This window comes from Phoca vitulina, unplaced genomic scaffold, assembly GCF_004348235.1.
Source record: "Phoca vitulina isolate PV1807 unplaced genomic scaffold, GSC_HSeal_1.0 scaffold29, whole genome shotgun sequence".
Classification (NCBI taxonomy): Eukaryota; Metazoa; Chordata; class Mammalia; order Carnivora; family Phocidae; genus Phoca; species Phoca vitulina.
In genome coordinates, this window is record NW_022589732.1 from 19,012,473 (window position 1) to 19,031,745 (window position 19,273).

The window sequence follows — 19,273 nt, forward strand, 5'->3', positions numbered from 1 at the left end:
TCTTGGTGACTGGAGCCAGAAGGGGAAGGACTACCACATTTTTTGTTGTTGTTGTTCAGCTGTCAGCAGAAATAAAACAAGCAGGTTTATATTTGGAAAGCAGAGGGTCTCAGCCACCAGATCGCTATGTCCGGGATAGGTCACAGCCTTCCTGTCCCCTCACGGCTTGAAATTTGATCTGCAGATTTGTTGGTGGGGGGGAGCGGTTTGCAGCAGGCCTGGCTTTCTTCACATTGACTTTTAAATGGCATTGGAGGGTCATGGGCGGTTCCTCAGTGGCTGACAACTCGGGGCCCAGGCCGAGATGGTTCTTCTTAGAAAAGAGCCCTCTGGGAGGACCTAGAGCAGTCAGGTGGGGGCAGGGTCTGGAGAGCCCCCATTTCCTTCCCATCCATCTTCCGACCCTGTGCAGGGAGGCATGGAGCCCTCACCCAGCTGCACCCGCGAGGCACCGAGGTCTCAGAGAGTCTGGAGATTGTCTAGGAGTGCAGTCCAGACTCCCGGCCAGGCCGCAGTGACCCCGTGCATCAGCTTATTAGGAGACAAAGCCGACACAGGGAAGGAGGGAGAGAGAAAGGGGGCCAGTGTTCACTTTCAAGAGCCCTGAATGCTTTGGGGGATACGGTAGAGAAGGCAAATGATGTGAAGGGACCTTGCTCCAAATCCCAGACACCCCCCCCCAGCCCCTCTTAGGCCTGGGTCTCCTCCCTCTGCACCCCTGCCTCGGACCCGCCTCCTCCCAGGGCCCCTCGTAGGCCTGGCCCCCTGTCTGTGCTCTCAGGGCCACTTTGTTTTGGTGATCTGAGCAGTTAATTTCCACCTAGAAGTGACTCTCTGTTCCGTAAGTAATTTTAAACAAATTCTCTTCCTGTCCTTGCACTTCTGTGGGGTGGGGGAGAAAAACAGGAGCCTGCTAGGTTTTCCACTATCCTTTCCTCGGCCAAGGGAGGTCTGCAGGCAGCACTCGGGGGCCGGGGGCCTCTGTCCCTGAGATCAGCCTCACCGGGCCCAAGACCCGGCCCCAGGTCAAGCATGTGGGTCCCGAGGAGCCATTTTGATGTGGTGTCGAGTCCTCTTCCACCCCATGCTGGATTTTCAACAGGTCTTTCTTGGTGACTCCTGAAACCCTCTGTCAGATCTTGCTATTAGCATGAGGCTCTAAGAGTGTAGAGTAAACTAATGAATTACAGCATGATTACACAGCACATAATTAACTTTGTAATTAATATGCAACTGCCACTTAAGCTAAAACACTGCTTACAGAGACGTACAGCAATAGCAAATCACAGGTCAGAAATAGCACTTTGGAATTTTCAAAAGAATGAGCGTAAGCAGGGAATCACTTAAGGCAGCAGGGCGAGTTAATTAAAAAGCAGATGAATTGTGAGCGGACGTCCTGCTTCATCTCAGTACCCTGTCCCTTAAGAAAGACCCGGATGCCACCCTTCCAGACTGGCCAGGGTCTGGTCGGAAAGAGACTGTGCATGTGGTTGTTTTTCCAAAATAAGACAGGCCTTCCCTGCCCCATCCTAGCTACCCTCACGCCTTAGCCCTCTGCCCAGTCCCTGCGGGGAGCCAAGCCCCCAGCCCTTGGGGCCTGGCTCCACCCCTCCTCCTCCAGAGAGCTTGTGGGATGCCCCCAGCCCAGCCCCGAGCCTTCCACTGTCCAGCCCCCCTGGTGGGTGCTCCCAGCAGGGGGGTTGGTGCAGTTCGTGGGCCTTCGCCTGGATTCTGGGTTTCTAGAATGCAAGGATGTCATCTCACTTTTTTTTTTCTTTTTTTTTGAGAGAGAGATTGGGAGAGAGTGAGCACCAGCAGGGGAAGGCAGAGGGAGAAGCAGAGCCCCCACTGAGCAGGGAGCCCGATGTAGGCTCGATCCCAGGACCCTGGGATCATGACCTGAGCCGAAGGCAGACGCTTAACCGACTGAGCCACCCAGGCACCCCTCATTTTTTTTTAAATCCTTACTTCCCCCAGCCTCCTGCCAGAGCATTCAACCTAGAAAATGCCTTAGGAACCATCTCACCCCATTTTGCCAAGGCCAGGCAGTCCGAGGACTGAGTGCTGTGGTCACACAGTGGCGTTGGGCCCACGCCTGGCGGGAATCCCTCCCCCGTCCTCTGTTCTAGCTCCGCAGCAGGCCGGGGAGGCCTTTGAAGTGTGTCAGACTCAGGTTTCCGTCCCAGCAACCCCACTGCCCTGCTGTGTGAGGCAAGTTACATAACCTCTCTGGGCCTCTGTTTCCTCATCTGTAAAGTCTCAGCAGTGATGCCCCGCTCCTTGGGTCAGTGCGAGGAGGAAGTGAAGTAATGTGTGTGAAAGGGCCAGGTGCATGCTGAGTGCCCTCGGCTACCCTCGGAGGTTTAGGGGTGCTTGGGGAAGTATGTGACACCTCAATCAGCCCCATCCTTCAGGGGCTGAGAAAACAGGCCCAGAGAGCCGACTGCATGTTCACGGCACAGGAGCCCCCTGAGAACGGACCTCTTGCCCACGTGGCCCACTTGGGCTGGGGACAGCTCGTGCAAGCTAGCACAGGACAGCACCTGGGGATGACTGACCTGAAGGCCTCTTCCGGGGCCGCCTGGGGCCTGCCCATCTGCAAAGCCCCAGGATGGTGCACAGGGAGCCTGGTTTAGGGGATGGATGCTGGGCTTCGAGGTCTGATGGGTGTGGGTTCAGATCCCAGCTCTGTACTTTTGTCATCCTGGGCGAGTTCCTTCATCATTTCCTGTAGTCCTTTACCCATCTATAGATGGCGCTCATCACTCTACCTTCGGTTATATTGTTACCATGATAATTCACATAAAACGCCAAATGTGCTCCCTGATACACAGCAGATACTTAATGCTACCCCTTTTGTTCTCATTATTATTCACAACTACCAACAGAGGTTGCTGAGTGGCTGCCCCAGGCTCCCCACCCCCATGGCCTCAGGGGGTGAACTCTGGCCTTCTTGGCCACCTTGGACCATGCCCGCCCTTGGCAGTTCTTGGCTTGGGTGGGGCAGAGGAGGAACCAGTCTCTGCCTCAGGCAGCTCATGTGACCTTCCAGCTCTGGCCTTTGCCCTGGCCTGGGCAGCTCTCCTGACCTGGGCCAGCCTTGCTGGGGGCGAGAGAGCTGAGGGGACCCCTCCCCCGGGGGGCAGGCTCCAGGCCGGTTGGGTGTATCGCGCTGGCCATGATACTGAATTGAGAATCCAGGGCCCCAGTCGTCAGGGGTGGTGGGTTTCATATCTTGACACAGCTGTCCTGTGGCTTCTCGTCCCACAGACACTTCTGTTTCTGGTCCCCCTCCCTCAGCCCTCCAGCCCGCCTGTCTTCCTCTCTCTTCTCTTCCTGTGGCCTGGCCTCTACCCTACAGCCACCCTCCCTTAGGTCCGAATTTCTCAAAGCCAGTTCCTGGGAAAACAAGTTCTGTGGAATTTTAAAATGTGTTTAGTGAAAAAAAAAGTGGTTTGCAATATAGTAACTTTGGGAAAAACCAGGTTCTTCGAGCCCTCGCAGAGGAGAGTGCCTTCATGATCTCCCGGGGAGGGTAGAATACACAGCTTGCCTCCAGCTAATCAGACCAGAGAGTCCTTTGTTTGGGGGTGATCCCAAGGGCCCGGTTTCTGAGGAACAGACCTCAGGCAGCCTCATCCCAGGTGCACAGGGCCCCGCCCTCTTTTTGCCCAGAATAGGTAGTGTTTTCCCTCTGGCCTCCCTGCCTCCATCCGTGACACTGCCCGCCTGGACAGACTTCACGTGGGTGTCCAGGCTGCTGCCCGGGAAGAACAGAGCTCAGCTCACATGTTGTGAAGCGCCAACCTGATCTCTCCTTCCATCTGGAACTTTCCACAACTCGCCTTTGCCACTTGGACAGAGCCCTTCAGCTCCTCACCCTGGCATTCTGATCAGTGGGCATGGGGCTACCTCAACCACCCACGTCCTCAGAGGCCCAGCCTTGAGCCCACGGGGTGGTTCCCAGGGTTGCCTGTGTGAGAGCAAGCAGAGTGAGCAGCCCCTCACCACCCCTTCATCCAGAGCACAGCCCCTTTTGTTGTTGCAAAAACTGAACTTCTGCCTAAAATGTTGCCACAACTAGATTTAAAACGAGATTTAAAAACGAGATTTTTTGAATACATTAAAAAAAAAAAAAGGTTGAAGATCTTCAGTGTCTAGGGCGGTGGCATTTACCACCAAGCCCCCCACCCGCCCCCCACCCTCCAGCAAGCACCGGCTCCTCTCTGGCCCTGGTTTCCTCCTGCCTGTGATGGAGACAGATGATAAGACCCACCTGGGCCTTGCGTAGAGCCAACAACGCTCTCGTGTGCTCGGGCTTCCTATTCCCTAACTCAGTGAACAAAGCAGGCACTGTTATGACTGCTTCCGTTTTACAGATGGGGAGCCTGAGGCACACAGAGGGTAGCGTTTTGCCCCAGGTCACAGAAGCTAGCAAGCAGCAGAGCCAGAATTTGAACCCAGGCAGCCTGGTGATCTTGATCGCTAAGCTCTACTGCCTGTGTAAGATGGGGTGATACAGGGCCAAATGAGGCTCCGACGCAGTGCTTTGTAAACTGTGGAGTGCCTTGAACAGCCAGAGTGTACGTCGGCATGCGGCTTCGGGACACCCGGTGTGAACTTTGTCTCTTAGCCCACATTCGGGAAATACGCTTTCAGGTTCCCTGTGGGATGCCCGGTTTGTGCCTGGAGGGTTCCAGGGATGAGGCCCCTCCTCCCTGCCTGGGACGGGGGTGGCCCCGTCCCTGAGTAGCCTCACACGCAGCAACTCCCTGAGTACAGATCAGATGACAGGCACCAGACCCAGCCGACTCAGCCCCTGCTCTCTGGCCTTCCGGAGGTGCGTGCCCTTGAGGGGTCAGCGTGTCAGCCTTAGCCCAGCTGGGATGCTGAGAATCTCTGCATGGAGCATGGGGACCTCGCAGTCATCCTGCAGGGAAGCCACAGGCGCTGGCAGCGGGAGAGGGGCCCATGCTCCCCCAGCAGGCCCCGGGGTAAGCTCTCCGTGGCCACAGGGAGTGCCTAGACACAGGGAGGGGCAGAGAGAGAGTGGGGTTCCGGGCGGCTAGGGCTCCTGAGGCCTGGGTGTGAGCCCTGGCCCCACCTCTGACTCAGAGGTGGGTCTTCAAGGCTCTACTTCAACTCCACCCCCACCCCTACCCCTGCCGTGGGCCTCAGTTTCCTCATCTGTAAATGTTAGGATAGGCCTGAGCAGATGCGAGGATCCCTTCTAGATCTAAGGCATGAGGACTGTTTGGGTTTTTTTTAATCATCTATCACTCTTAGTGCAAATAAATATCTGTTTTCTGATTCCTTTGTTTCCCTCCCTAACTTCTTATTTCTTGAGATGGTTAAAAAAACAAAAAAATCTGACCACTCACAGCAACTAGCTAAAGGAGCCCAGGCTCGGGAGGAACTACCATGGTGGGTCGGCCACACTTCCCTGTGTGACTGGGTAGAAATCGCCCATCCCTTCTGAGCCTTCATTTTCTCATCGGCAAAGGTTCACAAGCTGCTGTGAAGCTATGGTATGGGGTTGCTCGAGACATGGTTGGCTCACCTGAGTGGTCCGTATGTGGCCTCTCAGCTCAGAAAGAGCCTGGCTCTGACTTCCAGTTTAGGGGAAACAGTACAAAGTCAGAAGTTGAGAAATCTGAGTGCAGATTTCTGCTCATGCCTTGATGGGGTGGTGACCCCAGACTAAGCCCTCCCTTGGCTAGGCTTCTCTGTTCACTCTCCTTTCAAAGATGGGGCTGCCCAGAAGTTGTCTCCTCCTGTGTCGGTTCCAGGTGGTTGAGAATGGCTGGGCACAAGGGCGTGTGGAAGATTGGCGGGCCATGCCTGGGTTCAGTGGGAAGAGTCCAGTGACTGATTAGCTGTGCCTGCCGGGGATATGGGGGGTGGGGGTGACTTCTCACAACGCCATCCCTGCCCCCTAGGTGGCCCTTAATGGCTCATCTAGTTCTGTCTGGCTCTCCCTTGGACGTGCCCGTCTGGAGCTCCTGCAGAATGCCAGGCAGGTGGTTTTGGAGCGTTGAGGAGCTTGGGTAGAGAGAGGACGGTGGAGAACACCTCTGTGCCTCTAGAGGACTCCACCTGGTGATCAGGGGGTCCTGGCTCCATCTCCAGCTTCGTCTCACCCCCTGTCCTCCAGGGGTCCTCAGAGAACTGTCCCCATGCTTCCCCATCTGAGCCTTCGGAATTGCCGGCACGAGCCTCAAGACAGAGCAGGTAAAGGCCACTGCCTGAGCGCCACTGTCCTGGGGCAAGCTTGTGACCCAGGCCCGGCACGGCGCAGCCCCAGGCACGACTCCCTGTCTCTGCACTGTCCTCATCCCTCCTCAGGCACCTTCCTCACACGCAGGGCAGTTGGGGCCAGGGGAGGAAGCGTCTAGTTGAGGAAGGCCGGCCGCGTTGCCACGGAGAGCATGATGGGGCGTGTGAGCAGACGAGGGTCCCAGTCCTGGCCCTGCCAACTTCTCAGTAGCAGGACCTCGAGCAGGCCGGCCGGCGTCCTCACCTGTAGTACCGTCCTGATAACTGGGACACCTCGGTGGGTGTGGGATCCTGAGGAGCGAGGGGCGGTGAGGGAGAGAATCTAACGTCTGCCGCAGGCAAGCTCAGGACTTGTTTAGGTTCTCTTCCCACTCTGGGGGTGCGAGAAAACCCAGTGACCTTGTCCGGGATCGAATCTGGCCTTCCTTTGCCGGCTGGGGAGAGAAGCTGTCAGAGCAAGTTCACTGTGAGGTCATGGATTTGGAGACGGGGCGGGGGGGGGGGGGGGGGAGGCGGGCAGGAGGGTTCAGGCGTCATTGCATGCCCCGGAGGGACGAGGCACACCCAAGTGCAGCTGGGATTCCCAGCACCGTGTGGGCTGGGACCGCGGGCCGGCACTCTTGACAGGGCAGTACTGACACATGTTCTCCCAAGGAAGTCATCCCGCCCTCTGGATTAGCATGTGGGTTCCAGAACAGCCTGTCCGGCAGCTCTGCAGGGACAGCCCTCAGGAAGCCCCCACTCTAAACAGCGAGGGTCCATCGTGTTGTCCCATTACCCGCCCCCCCGCATTGACAGGGGGTGCTCCTCTAGACCAGGGCGGGTGCTCCGAGATGGGGTCACGGAAAGAAGCGGGCCCACCCTTCCAGAAGCCTCGAGTGCCAAGCCAAAGCATCTGCCCCACGCGGCCAGGAGGCTAGAGCCTCGGCACGTCTTGGCATGGGGGCACTCCCTGAGTTGAGGAGGGAGGAACTGGATTTGGAAGAGCTGTTGTCCAGATCAGAATTTCCCTTTTCAGAAGCCGGTCTCCTGAGTGACTTCCCTTTCTCAGCTCCTCAGCCAGGGTTGACAGATGAGAATCCCAGGCTCAGGGAGATAAAGTGGCCTCTCCCAGCCTCTCAGCCAGGAAGGTCTGACTGTCAGGGCCCACCCCCCCCACCCGGAGGGGCCTCACACTGGCCCAGGGCAAGGGCCTGCTCCAGCTGCCTGGCCAAGAATGGGGAGCAGCTGGTCCTGGTCAGCTGCCTGGGGCTGCCTCTTCCCTCCCTCTCCCTTCCCATCTCCCATCCCTCTGCCCTTCCCTGACTTCTCTGGGCTAGGGCACAGAGACTCTCCTCTGACGGGCTTTGCTCCACCCCCGCCCTCTCGCTCTGCCACCAAGTGGTGTGCCTAGTGCGGGCCACCAAGGAGTGGAGGAGCCACGTGCTGTGTGACCACAGGCCGCTCCTGCCCCTCTCTGAGCTTCTGCTCCTTCACCCCTGAGACGAGGAGGGTGTCAGATTAGATCAGTGCTTCCCTAACCTCCATCACCTTCATCCCATTTATACTATGTTTAAAATGTTTCTTTTTTTTTTAAGATTTTAATTATTTATTTGACAGAGAGAGACACAGCGAGAGAGGGCACACAAGCAGGGGGAGTAGAAGAGGGAGAAGCAGGCTTCCCGCCGAGCAGGGAACCCAATGCGGGGCTCGAACCCAGGACCCTGGGACCATGACCTGAGCCAAAGGCAGACGCTTAACGACTGAGCCACCCAGGCGTCCCCTAAAATGTTTCTTTAATCCACTTAGGTCTGCCATTGTTCCCCAAGTTAACCTCATCCTAAATAATTATATCCACAGACTCACCAGTGATCATTGTTCTAGTCCAAACACTTCACTGTGAAAATGTACAAGTTGTGCTCACAGACCACCTGAAATCCTCCCTCTTCCACCAACAGTACAGGCATCACCCTTTGGGAAGCTTAGACTGGGTTGATGGGAGTCTCTCCGAGGCCAGAGTTCCTCTGATGGGGGCCAGATCATTGGGTTTTCAGCTCTTGCCACTGTGGGTCGTGTGTATGCCCAGCGATGGACGTCCATCCACCCATCTAATAAGCATTGCTGAGCACCTGCTAGGTACCAGGCCCCGGGCTGGGGGCTGGGACTCCATAACCGGAAAACAGCCCAGCTGATGGGGAGACAGATACAAAGACATACTACTGGTTTAGTACCACCAAGGTGGTGCGTGACACTGGGGCACAGGAATGGAAGTGAGTAGCTGTGCTGGGGGAAACCTGCAAAGAGGGTGATGGCTGTCCCAGGCCTTGATAGATGAAGGGGGCCAGGAATTCCGGGCTGAGGGACAGAGGCCAAGACATGGAGGTATGATCTCCAGAGCATGGTCCAGGATGCAGGGAGCAGCCCCATGTGGAGGACATGGGGTGCAGCTGAAGTAGTGGGGAGGCGGCGGCCAGGCCAAGGAGGACCTCAGCTGACACCATCAGATGCAAGGTTGGCAGGTCACTGCTGAACCCCGGGCCCATGACATCTGCCTCTGTTGGAGTCTGAGAGCTGGTAAAGGAGCTGGCTGGGATGCGTCCCCTGGACCCCCAGGCTCTCCCACCAGGCTGAGCAGTAGGTAGGTCCCAAACTCGCTGGCCCTGGCGATGTCTTGGAACGCAGCCTCTGCTCTGTGGGCTGTAGGTAAGCCCCCCCCGCCCCGCCCCTGCTGCCAGCACCGCTCACCCCGGGGGATCTGAGCTGCAGATGTGCGTGGTGATTGAATCATTTCTGCACACCGCCGCTCACACAGCTCCCCTGGGGACCCCGCCGCTTGCCTGTGCGAGCTGTCAGGAGCTGTGTGTGCTCAAGTGCATCTGTGCCTGCCCTTGAGTGTGTGTGTGTGTACCTGCACTTGAGTGTGCAAAAGGGCGCCTGTGTATGTGAGCGTGCACACACATCTACAAATGCCTCTGCCCTGGGTGCGTGTGAGCCGAGAGTACCGGTTAGCTTGTTGGCCTCAAACGTGAGAAGTAAAACATGCTGTTGTTAGTACAGCTGATGTTGGCCCACCACCCTAAGGAGCTGCCTCCAGGGCCCCAGCACCCCATGTTTCCGTGGGGCAGCTAAGAGCACCCTGCTCCCCATTTCCAGGGAGAAGCCTGCCAAGGGCCATGACGCTGTCAGGGAGTCAGCCAGATGGGTGCCAGTCCCACTCAGCCCTTGTCTCCCTCCGTGCCCCCCTCTCTCCACCTCTGCCCCCCACCCCGTCCTGCCACACAGGGCATGGGACCAGGTGGCCCCCGGTATCCTTCCGGTTCTCAACATCCTAACTCGGAGCAGCCCTCCGTGTGGAAAGGGCAGCTGACTTCTCTTGGAAGTGCCTTCTGTGCTAGGTGCCACCAAGGGTCAACTCGGCCGGTGCTCTGCTAGGTGGCGAGGAGTGTGGAACAGGAGCTTGGCCTTTCCAGACGTCCCTGGGTCGGAAGACCACAGGGACTCAGGTGTCACTAGCAGAGGACACATACATGCGGCGTGAAGCCACGCTGAGCCTAGGGGGTGAGGTGAGGAGGAGTGTGCGCCATGTTAGGCTCCCCCGGACCAGGGGCTCTCCCTCCCACAGTTTCCGGGGCAGCCTTGGGACAGGCTTTGCAGTTTTAAGTCAAGCATTCTACACTTGTTTGAGATAGAGTGTTCCAAAGAGCTAGAGTTCCTGACACAGGGATCCTAAGATGTTGGAGTTTGAAGGGCTGCCCAAGGCGGCCTTGTTTTCCAGGCAGGGAAACTGAGGCCTAGAGAAAGGTATCAGAGCAGAGGCCCCCCCAGACTCCCCAAGCTGACTACAGGCACATGGCTGCCCCAACCAGGGGGGTGGGGCGGGGGCTTGACTGCTTGAGCCCACTCGCCATTCAGAGACAGCCAGGCGGCCGGGAAGGGTTGAGGCCTTGCGTGCACCCAGAGCCAGGCCGTCAGCCGTCTCCAGCTGGGAGGGAGCCCAGCCATCCGTGGGCACAGGACCTGCCTCCACGGAGGATTTGTAGCTACTTGTAAAGGCTTGAAGAAGCCCAAGGTCTGAGGAGGGAGGCAGCCCTCAAGCCAAGCCGTGCTCCCGCAGCCGAGGGCGACCTCTGCTGGCTGCCGAGCATGCGCCACCTCCCCACGCGGCCCGCTTGCATGGAGTCCCGTGGCCCTGGCAGGGCCTTGGAAGTGGATGAGTTTGGACAGGTTGGATGGAACAAGGGGACATCTCTTTGGGCCCAGACACAGCCCTTGAGTGAGGACTTCCAGGAGGCTGAACGCCAGTCTTGGAGGAGTGAAAAGAAAAACACAGGAATGGTTAGAAAGGCAGTGGGTTTGAATCTCAGCCCAGCCCCTTCCTGGCCGTGTGACCCTGAACAAGTTGCTTCACCTCTCTGAGCCTTTTAGGATTCAGGAAATTGGCAATGCATGGGATCAGGCCTGCTGCCTAAACATGGCAGGGACAGGACAAATGCAAGATTCCAGACTGCCCCACAATGAGCTACCTCTCCTAACTCCTTCAGCCCACGCTTCCCCTCTCCAAGCCCAGCACCCTTAGCCTTCCAGGCCTTCACCCTTTTTCTTTGTGGGCTGGAACTGCCAGCCCCATCCATTCCTGGTATTAATAACCAAAAATTTCCACTGATCTCGGGAGTTTAAAAACGTCATCTCACCTGTGAGTGTCTCCTTAATCAGATGGACATTTTGTTCTTCTATAGATTAAGACATCTAGGACACACAGTTATCCCTGTGATCTGTGATATCTTTCCTACCAGCTTCCTTGCCAGTGTTCTGGGCCCAGACTAGGGGGCATTGAGCAGGAAGAACAGCCTCTGGGTGCCAAGGTGGCTGCCTACATGGGCCTAGGCTCCTGATGCCTGCTTAGGGCTTCCCTGGGTGGGCTGAGTGCCCCCTCAGGCTCCAGAAACGATCTGTCAGCCATTCAGCAAACATTTATCAAGGCCCCACTAGGGCTCTGACCCTAGATAAAAATGCTGTGTCCATCCTGGGAAGTCTACCTAGAGATAAGAGTCTTGTGAGGCCGCCTAATCCCCACTCACCATCCTGCTCTACAAATGGGGAATCCAAGGCCTAGAAAGCCAGAGAAGTCTGCTTAAAACCTCTCTGTTTGGGGCACTTAGGTACTCACTGCGGAGAAGGAGGGCCCTAAAGAGAGAGCCCCACAGAGCTGGTTTCCAGCCCTCTGGGTACTTAGCTTCATCAACAGCGCCCCCTGCTGGCCGGCTGGGCACCATGGTTTGTCCCTGGCCCCAGGAACCCTCTAGGAGTGAGCGCTGGCTGGGACTCTGTACACGTAAACCCAGGAGGAGAAACTCAGCCCCTGCCTGGGGGACCTAGAAGGGTAGCAAGGGGAGCGACATTTCTCCCATGACACATGCCTACCACACCACAGCAATCTTCAGTGGGGACCCCTGGCCCCTCCCCACTAGCTGCACCGAAGTTTAGGTTGTGATGGGAAAGCCAGGATTCTAGAGCTGGCTGCTACTAAAACCTCTGAGCCTCAGTTTCCTTATTTGTAAAGTGGGAATATAGTAACGATGTCTGACTATGCCCAGTGCCTGGACCAGCACCTGACTTACAGGAGAAGCTCAACGAATAGTCACTACTGGGTCACATAGAGTGAATACTGGCTTGGACCATGGACCATTATCTCCATGGCTCATAGATCTGGCATAGGACCCCGCACCATATAGATATTGTAAAGTATTTACCGGGTGAGTTGGAAGCATGCATGGGTGGGCAGGTGGAGACTAGAGGTGTTTGGATGGATGCATGGATAGGTGGATGGATAGACAGATGGACAGGCAGGCATTTAGATGACTAAATGATGGATGGAGAAGTTGGCTACTTGGGTGTATAAACATGTGATCAGTGGGGTCAATAGAGGGATGTTGGAGGGTAGAAAAAAATAAATGTGGGGCACTACCCCTACTTTTACCTTTTTGTGGGAGAACTCCAAGGTAGAGTGAACCCTGAAAGCATTTATCAAAAGTACAAATGCCCAAATGACCCAGAAACTCCACTTCTAAGAATATGCTCTCTAGATTAATTCACACGTGGACGATGTGGCCAATATAAAAAGGTGCTCTTGCAATCCTGTTTGCAGTATGAATTTGGAGACAGCTTCAGGCTTCATCACTCAGTCTGGAGCATGAGCCCTCTGAGCAGAAGGGCCTCAGGCCTTAGAGCAGGGCCTAGCAGGGGTGGACATTCAGAATTTGGTTGGATCAGTGATTCATCAGTGCCTAGGAATACTGTGCAGCTATTAAAAAATGAAAAGGCTCTTTATATCTTGATGTGGAATAAACTTTGAGATATGATTAAGAGGAGAAAAGCAAGGTCCAAGTAGTGTGTATTAGAATGCTATCATTTTATGTGGTTTGTTTTTTTTTAAGGGGTGACAGGGGATGGTACCCATAGATCTTTGCTTCTCTAAGATGAGACCCTCAGGAGACTGGTGACCCTGGTCCTCCCACGAAGGCCATCTGGGGGCTGGGGACAGGGCCAGCACATCACTGGACTTTGATTTTTGAACCACGCAAATGAGTTGCCTTTTCAATACAAATGGGATGATAGGAAGTGCTTTCAAGGAGCTGGGTAGTAAAGAGCTCCTTGGAAGTACAACCAGGCCTTTCTTCCCAAGATTGGGCCAGGCATGCTCTGCTGGTAGTTCCCTCAGCCAGGGTGTTCGTGTGGGGGGCAGAGAGCCAGGACATGGACTCAGACAGGCTCCTACTAGCGGTGGGGACTTGGCTGCTCTCAGATCTCAGACCTCAGTTTCCTTGTCTGTAAAATGGAGGTAATTCTAGTCTTACAGAGTGGGCATGAAAAGTAAAGGAGAGAATACAGAAAGTGCCTGGTAAATGGGACCTTTGGTGACACGGCAGGAGATGAGGGGACTTCCGGAGGGCAGCGCCACAGGAGAGCGGAGAAGGCCGGGGGCCATAGGCCTCTGTCCAGCACCCTGTGTCTGTAGCCTGAAATGCCCACTGGGTTATGGGAGAGCAAACCCAGCGGCCACGGGCAGGCTTCTGCTTTGGCCCAAGGACCTGGACCACTGAGCAGTGGGTGGACTCCTCTGTCTCCAGCTTTCTCTCTCTCTCTCTCTCTCCATCTCTGCCTTTGCCATTGTGGCCTCTCTGGAGAGGCCTGGGGACTCTGGGGGCTTTCTGGAGCTGAGGGGGCTTCCTCCACTTAGCTTCATGCTCCAGGAGGAAGTCACATTCATGTTAGAATTCCCGAGGCCCACGGCTGTTCAGGAAGTGGGCCTGGTGGCCGTGACATCTGTGGACCCTGTCCCGAGCCACGAGCTGGCAGCCAGAGCCCTAGGTCCTGGTTTGGACTCTGATACTGGCTCCCTGTGCCACTGTGGGTAACTCCTGTCCCCCTCTGAGCCTCAGTGTCCTTGTCTTGGAGAGGGGGTGGCGCTTACACCTGCCCTTCTTTCCCAGGAAGGCAAGGGAAGAATGGAATTGGGGTTCGTAGCGTGAAGAACTCGAAAGCATGGGGGCTTGGGGTGGGGGGCACGTTGTGCACTTACACCACACACGCGGTGAGGGCCTCATGGGAAGACCCCTACACATGTGTGTGCACACACACACACACACACAGAGCCACGTAGGTAGCTAAGTCCTGAACTGGGAATCTGAAGGTGGGGTTGCCATCCCCACCAGCCCCCCCAACTCACACACACGTGTGTAGAAATGTGTGTGCCCAAGTGTGCTGTTCCATGTCCCATGGCGGACACGCATACCCAGTGCTGACGTGAGTCATCCACAGAGAACACCCAGGAGCACCTCCTGCCCTCAGTCCAGATGGGCTTCCCCGTGGGCCGGGCAGCTGTGGCCGAAGTTCCTCCCTCCAGCGCGGGGCTGGCTGGGACGGGGGCCACCACAGCTCACAAAGGAGCCCAGAACCTGCTGGGAGCCACTGGGGCCGGCAGGTCGGTGCTGGGGCCGGAGGGTGGCTGTGAGGCTGTTGGGCCTGGTGCAACCCCAGTGACACCCACCCTCTTCTGTCTTCACAGGCTGGACAACGTTCATGGCTCTCGGGTAGAACCCAGTGAAACGGCCAGAATGAATTCTATGGACAGGCACATCCAACAGACCAATGACCGACTACAGTGCATCAAGCAGGTGGGTGTGTGGCCCGCGCTCGCGCCTCCTCCCCTGCCCAGCCTGGCCCAGCTGGCGAGGGCAGGGCCGGCAAGGCAGGCCGAGCGGGAGGGGTGCTGGCCCAGCTATGGAGCTGGGCCTCTCGGGTGCTGGGTGGTGGTGGCAGGCCAGGGCTGACTGCCCGGGTCTCTCTGACCACCCCGTGAGAACGTGGCTGCATAGACAGGCCTAACACTGACATCACACACCAGGATCCATATGCCAGCCCTGCCCTGTCCCTCCTCATCTCCTCCCCCCACCTCCCCTCCCCTCCCCTCCCCTCCTCTTCTCTTCCCAGCTGTGTGATGTGGGGCCAGCCTCATGCCCTCTCTGGGCTCTGCTGTGTCAGCTGGGCTGCTGTGAAGATGGAGTAAAGTGCTTAGTCCCCTTCCCAGACCTAAGCTCCCCGCCCCTCTGCTTCCGTGGTTCTCTATAAAGAAACAGAAAAGGAAGAGTTCTGGGAAATGAGATCATCCTACAGAAAAGGAAACTGAGGCACGGAGAAGAGAAGGGAGTCAGCTGAAGTCACACAGCCCAGCTTCACTTGTGCTGGGGTGGAGGGGGGCGCCTCATCCCTGAGGACGGCAAGCTCCCCCTCCTGCCCAGGCTCACGCCACGTTCAAGAGGCCATCTGCTTGCCAGCATCCTCTCTGGATTGTTCAGAGGTGGGGCATGTTCCAGGTGGGCTCAGAGCACCCCCCCTCCCCACTTTAAGCAGCCTGGTTGAGCCAGGGTTGGCGGGCGCCCCCCAGTGTTGACCAGGAGTGGTGCGCTGCCCTCTGGGCGCAACCTCCTTGCAGCCCTGCATGGCAGGGTCTATGCAGACTCCTGAGTGTTATTGTACTCCCGGAGGGAGCAATATGGTAGAAGGGGCGTGGGCTTTGACGTCAGAGAGACTTGAGCCCAAATCCTCACGCCTCCACGTGCCCACGTGGTCTCAGGCTTTGTTTCTCTGAGCCTCAGTTTCCCCACCCATCACAAGGGTCCAGGCTGTCACAGGGTGGCAGGGGCTGTTCTCCTCAGTGCCTCAGCAGCGGGGAGGCAAGCGCTGGGGTGAGGCCCCTGGGTCACCAGCATGGGCTGCTGGCCTCAGGACCCTTGGGGGGCAGAGCTCCCAGCCCTCCCCACCCCCTGGCAGCCTGCCCTCCCTGAGCGCCAGGGCCCAGTGGAGCTGAGGCCGGTCCTCAGGAACGAGGGCGTGTGTCCTCTCATAAATATCAAGTGGAGCTCTCTCGGAAGCCTGGGCAGGGTCTGAGGAGAGGAAATTGAAGAAGACTTGTTACAGATTGAACCCAGCCCCAACAGCTCCCCCAAAACGCCAATTACGCCTCTGCTCGCGGTCACAGAATAGAAGCCAGACGGTGCCCTCCCTCCAGCCCTGCGCTCGCCTCCTCCCTGAGGCTCTGCAGGCCCTCTCCCAGCTCAGCCTGTGGCCCAGCTTCTCCCAGCCCTGAGGGATCCGCTGTCAGTGGCCCCCACCCCCAACAGCACAGTCTCGCCACCCGGCAGGAGCCCCTCCTAGTGACAGGCATGCGGCTCCTCCTGAGACCTGCTCACGACCTGACCTTTCTCCCATGGCTGGTTCTGCATGCCCAGAAATCAGGGTGCCCTTTGCCCCCTCAGAGCATGGCCCCCAGGGCTCAGATTGACCAGTCAGCCAGTCCGAGCCCCCGTTCCACCACTTGCTAGCTACCTGACCCTGATTAAGCTGCCACTTCACCCCACTCGGTCTGTAGAATAGCATCATAAGGGACGCCCAGCCAGTGTGTGCCAGGGCAGCTGGAAGGCCAGGGATCTCCTCAGCTGCCCTCCCCCACAGCCTGCCGTCCCATGCATGTGTATGCACACACACACACACACACACACCTACACGCCCAGAGCTCTGCACTAGGGCCAGACCCTGATGCATTTGTGAGAGTGAGCAGGCTGTCCAGATGCCCCCCTGGACCATCCAGAGCTCCTGACACTCCCCACATCCCCCTCCACACCTCCGGTCAGACACAGCTCAGTACTTGACGTCTGTCTGCTCCACGACTGCCCCAGAGGGCGGTGCGTCTGGCTGAAGACTGCTGATTCTCAGATGTCCTCTCCCCTAAACAGAAGAGAAAGGCGAGCAGGTCTGCATGCTCTGAGGATGACAGATGCGTTGGCTGGGCCTCATCGGGGCTTTGCAGCCTTGGACTCCCAGCCCTGCCTCACTTCTAAGCACAGCTTCCCCCACACACACCCACCCCACCCTGGTTCTAGCCATTGCTCACACTGGCCATCCCCCAAGCACCCTGCTGCCTCTCTTCCCTCCAGGCCTCTGGCTCAGCTGCCCTTCCCCCATCTCAGCCCCAAGTACTGGGAGAACCAGTGCTCTCTCTACAATGGGCCCCACTCAGAGGTCACACACACATCTGGGCTGCACGTTCAAAGCCACACAAATTGGCTAATTCCTGCACAGCAGCCTCCCCCAGCCCCACGGGCCCTTCTGAGCACCTGTACCCCCCATCTCTGAGCCCCACTGCTTCCTGGGCACCCAGCTGCCTCACCCACCCTGCTCTTTCTCCCTTGAGCCATTGGCCCTGTGGGGCACATATCAGGCCTCCCCCCAGACTGAGTTCCTTGGGGGCAGAGGATGTGCTATATTCATCTCAAAGTCAGCAGAGCCTAGCGCAGCCCCAGGCCAGGGCCCACATAAGTAGAGGGGGAACAGGGGAGGGGTGAACTGATTGATGGCTAGCAAAGGGAATGAGCGGAAGGGTGGATGGATGGACATAGGGATGCGCAGTTAGGCAGGTAGATACAGATGATGGATGGATGAATGGATGGACAGGAGGTTGGATAACTTTTGGATGGATAGGTAGGTAGATGAATGGATGGATGGGAAATGAATAAAGTAGTGAACGGTCGAATGGGTAGATGGACAAGGGGATGGATGGATGGATGGATGGATGGATGGACTGATTCATTGGATGGACAGGTTGTTTGGTTCATAGATGGACTAATAAGAAGATGCAGTCATCACTTGCTCTGGGTAGCCAATCCAACAGGTCTAGGCTTTGGTGTCCCCTAATCCTGCCCCAACAGACTCAGTGGCCAGTGGATATAACCCAGATCTTCCTAGGAATTGTGGAGACAGGCAGACTGTCTGGTGGGAGTTCAGGCATTAGTATCCAGTAATGGCCACACCCAGGGAAGCTTCTGCCTATGATTCAGATCTGTGCTCCCATCCCCAGACCATCCAAGCCTGGCCAAGCTCCCCCATCCAGCCCTGGCCACTCCACATGCCACGAGGGACCTGTTCTGAAGTGGCCAGGTTGCCAGCCTAGACCACAGATGGACCATCCTTTGGACAGTTAATGGCTCCCCACCCGTTTCGGCGCGGCCCTGGCCGTGTGCCAGTCTTGAGAGTTCCAGAGGTGAACAGGGCACTATTTCTACTCTCCAGAAGCTCCTAGGAGAGAAGAAACTATACAGAGGTCAGAGCAGTCACAGTCTTTACCTGGCACCGACTCTCTCATGGGGACGGCATGATTTAAATTGTTCCTAAGCTGTGTGGCAGCCCTGCAGGCTGTCAGCACCCCATTTTACCAGTTAGGGGCCTGAAGCTCAGGAACATGCCCAGAACTGTGGGGCTCAGTGGCTGAGATGAGGTTTGATCCAGGTCACCCGCTTCTGTGCAGCTCAGGGACCTCATAGTCGAAACAGGAAACAACAGCACAGAGAGGGGTGGGGGCTTGGCCAAGGCCACAGAGCCGCCGAGCAGCAACCACTGAACGGGACGCCTATGTTCTTTCTACCAATGAGTCATGCCCAGTGGTGACCACCCAGAGCCCAAGCTGAAGGCCACATGATCTGGCTTGCGTAAGGGTGGAGAAGCGTGGGGGTGGGCTGAGCATCATATGGAAGGCTGCGTGCTCGGGGACCAGAACAAAACTGGGCCCCCGAGACGGGCCTCAGAGGCCACTTGTGAGCCCGGAGCCCCAAAGGGGTTGCCAAGGGTGAGGGTGCTATGGGCAGGCAGCTCTGAGAGCAGCATGTGGTGGCTGCTGACCCTGCTAATTGGGTGTGACATCACGTAAATAAACGAAATAACTCAGCCGAGAGAGGCCGCCGGACAGGGAATTAGCCGATTTGCATGGCTTTCCACGTGCAGCCCGGATGGCCCCCCTCCGGCCTCGGAAGGGGCCCATGTTAGAGAGTGAGCACTGGAGGCAGAGGTGAGGACCCCCTGCTGCCCTCTCAAAGGGCCCTGTCCTCCATGTGGAGGCTCCTCCCGTCTCCTACGCATCAAGTGCAGGGAGCTCTGCCTTTGCAGAAAGAGCCTATGTGAGCCAGGGCCGAGAGCTGCCGAGTGCAGCTGTGCTTCCAGGGGAGCCTCTGGGAGCCAGAGTCAGGGCCAAGGGCAGCCCCACGTGGGAGCACCCCACGTGCCAGGCGCCCTGCCAGGGGCCGCAGGAGCCTCATCTTATCTCCCCGGCCCCGTGACGGAGGGCTGTACCGCTGCTCGCTTGCCCTCCTTCTTGCCTTCACCGCTCCCTCCCATAGAGGCACCATGTTCTAATTCATTTCACTGTCTTCCATCCATTTTTAAATCTTTCTTGCACGACCCACGTTGTAAGAATAGTCGTGAAACCCTACACAAAAGAAATAAAAAGTCCCACCACCAAGCCATGATCGGTCATCCCCCTTTTACAGATGGGACAACTGAGGTTTGGGAAGGTGAGGGACTGCCCTGGGTTAGCAGCTAGCAGGAGGCAAAGGCAGAGGGAGCCCCTGGGGTCCTGCCCCACAGGGGCTCAGTGCCACTGTACATTCCATTCCTTCCTAATTCCGGGACC

At 57.1% G+C, this 19,273-nt stretch overlaps 1 protein-coding gene across 5 annotated transcripts in view; it reads left to right on the forward strand.

Annotated features, from left to right (window-relative positions):
- Nucleotides 1-19,273, forward strand: part of ZMIZ1 (zinc finger MIZ-type containing 1) — a 234,779-nt gene that overhangs the window by 112,743 nt on the left and 102,763 nt on the right. For all 5 annotated transcript variants that reach the window (XM_032423917.1, XM_032423916.1, XM_032423920.1 and 2 more), the window contains one exon: nt 14,321-14,429. In XM_032423917.1, the coding sequence (XP_032279808.1) occupies nt 14,370-14,429 (60 nt within the window). In that variant the 5' untranslated portion in view covers nt 14,321-14,369. The remainder of the gene's footprint in view (nt 1-14,320; nt 14,430-19,273) is intronic.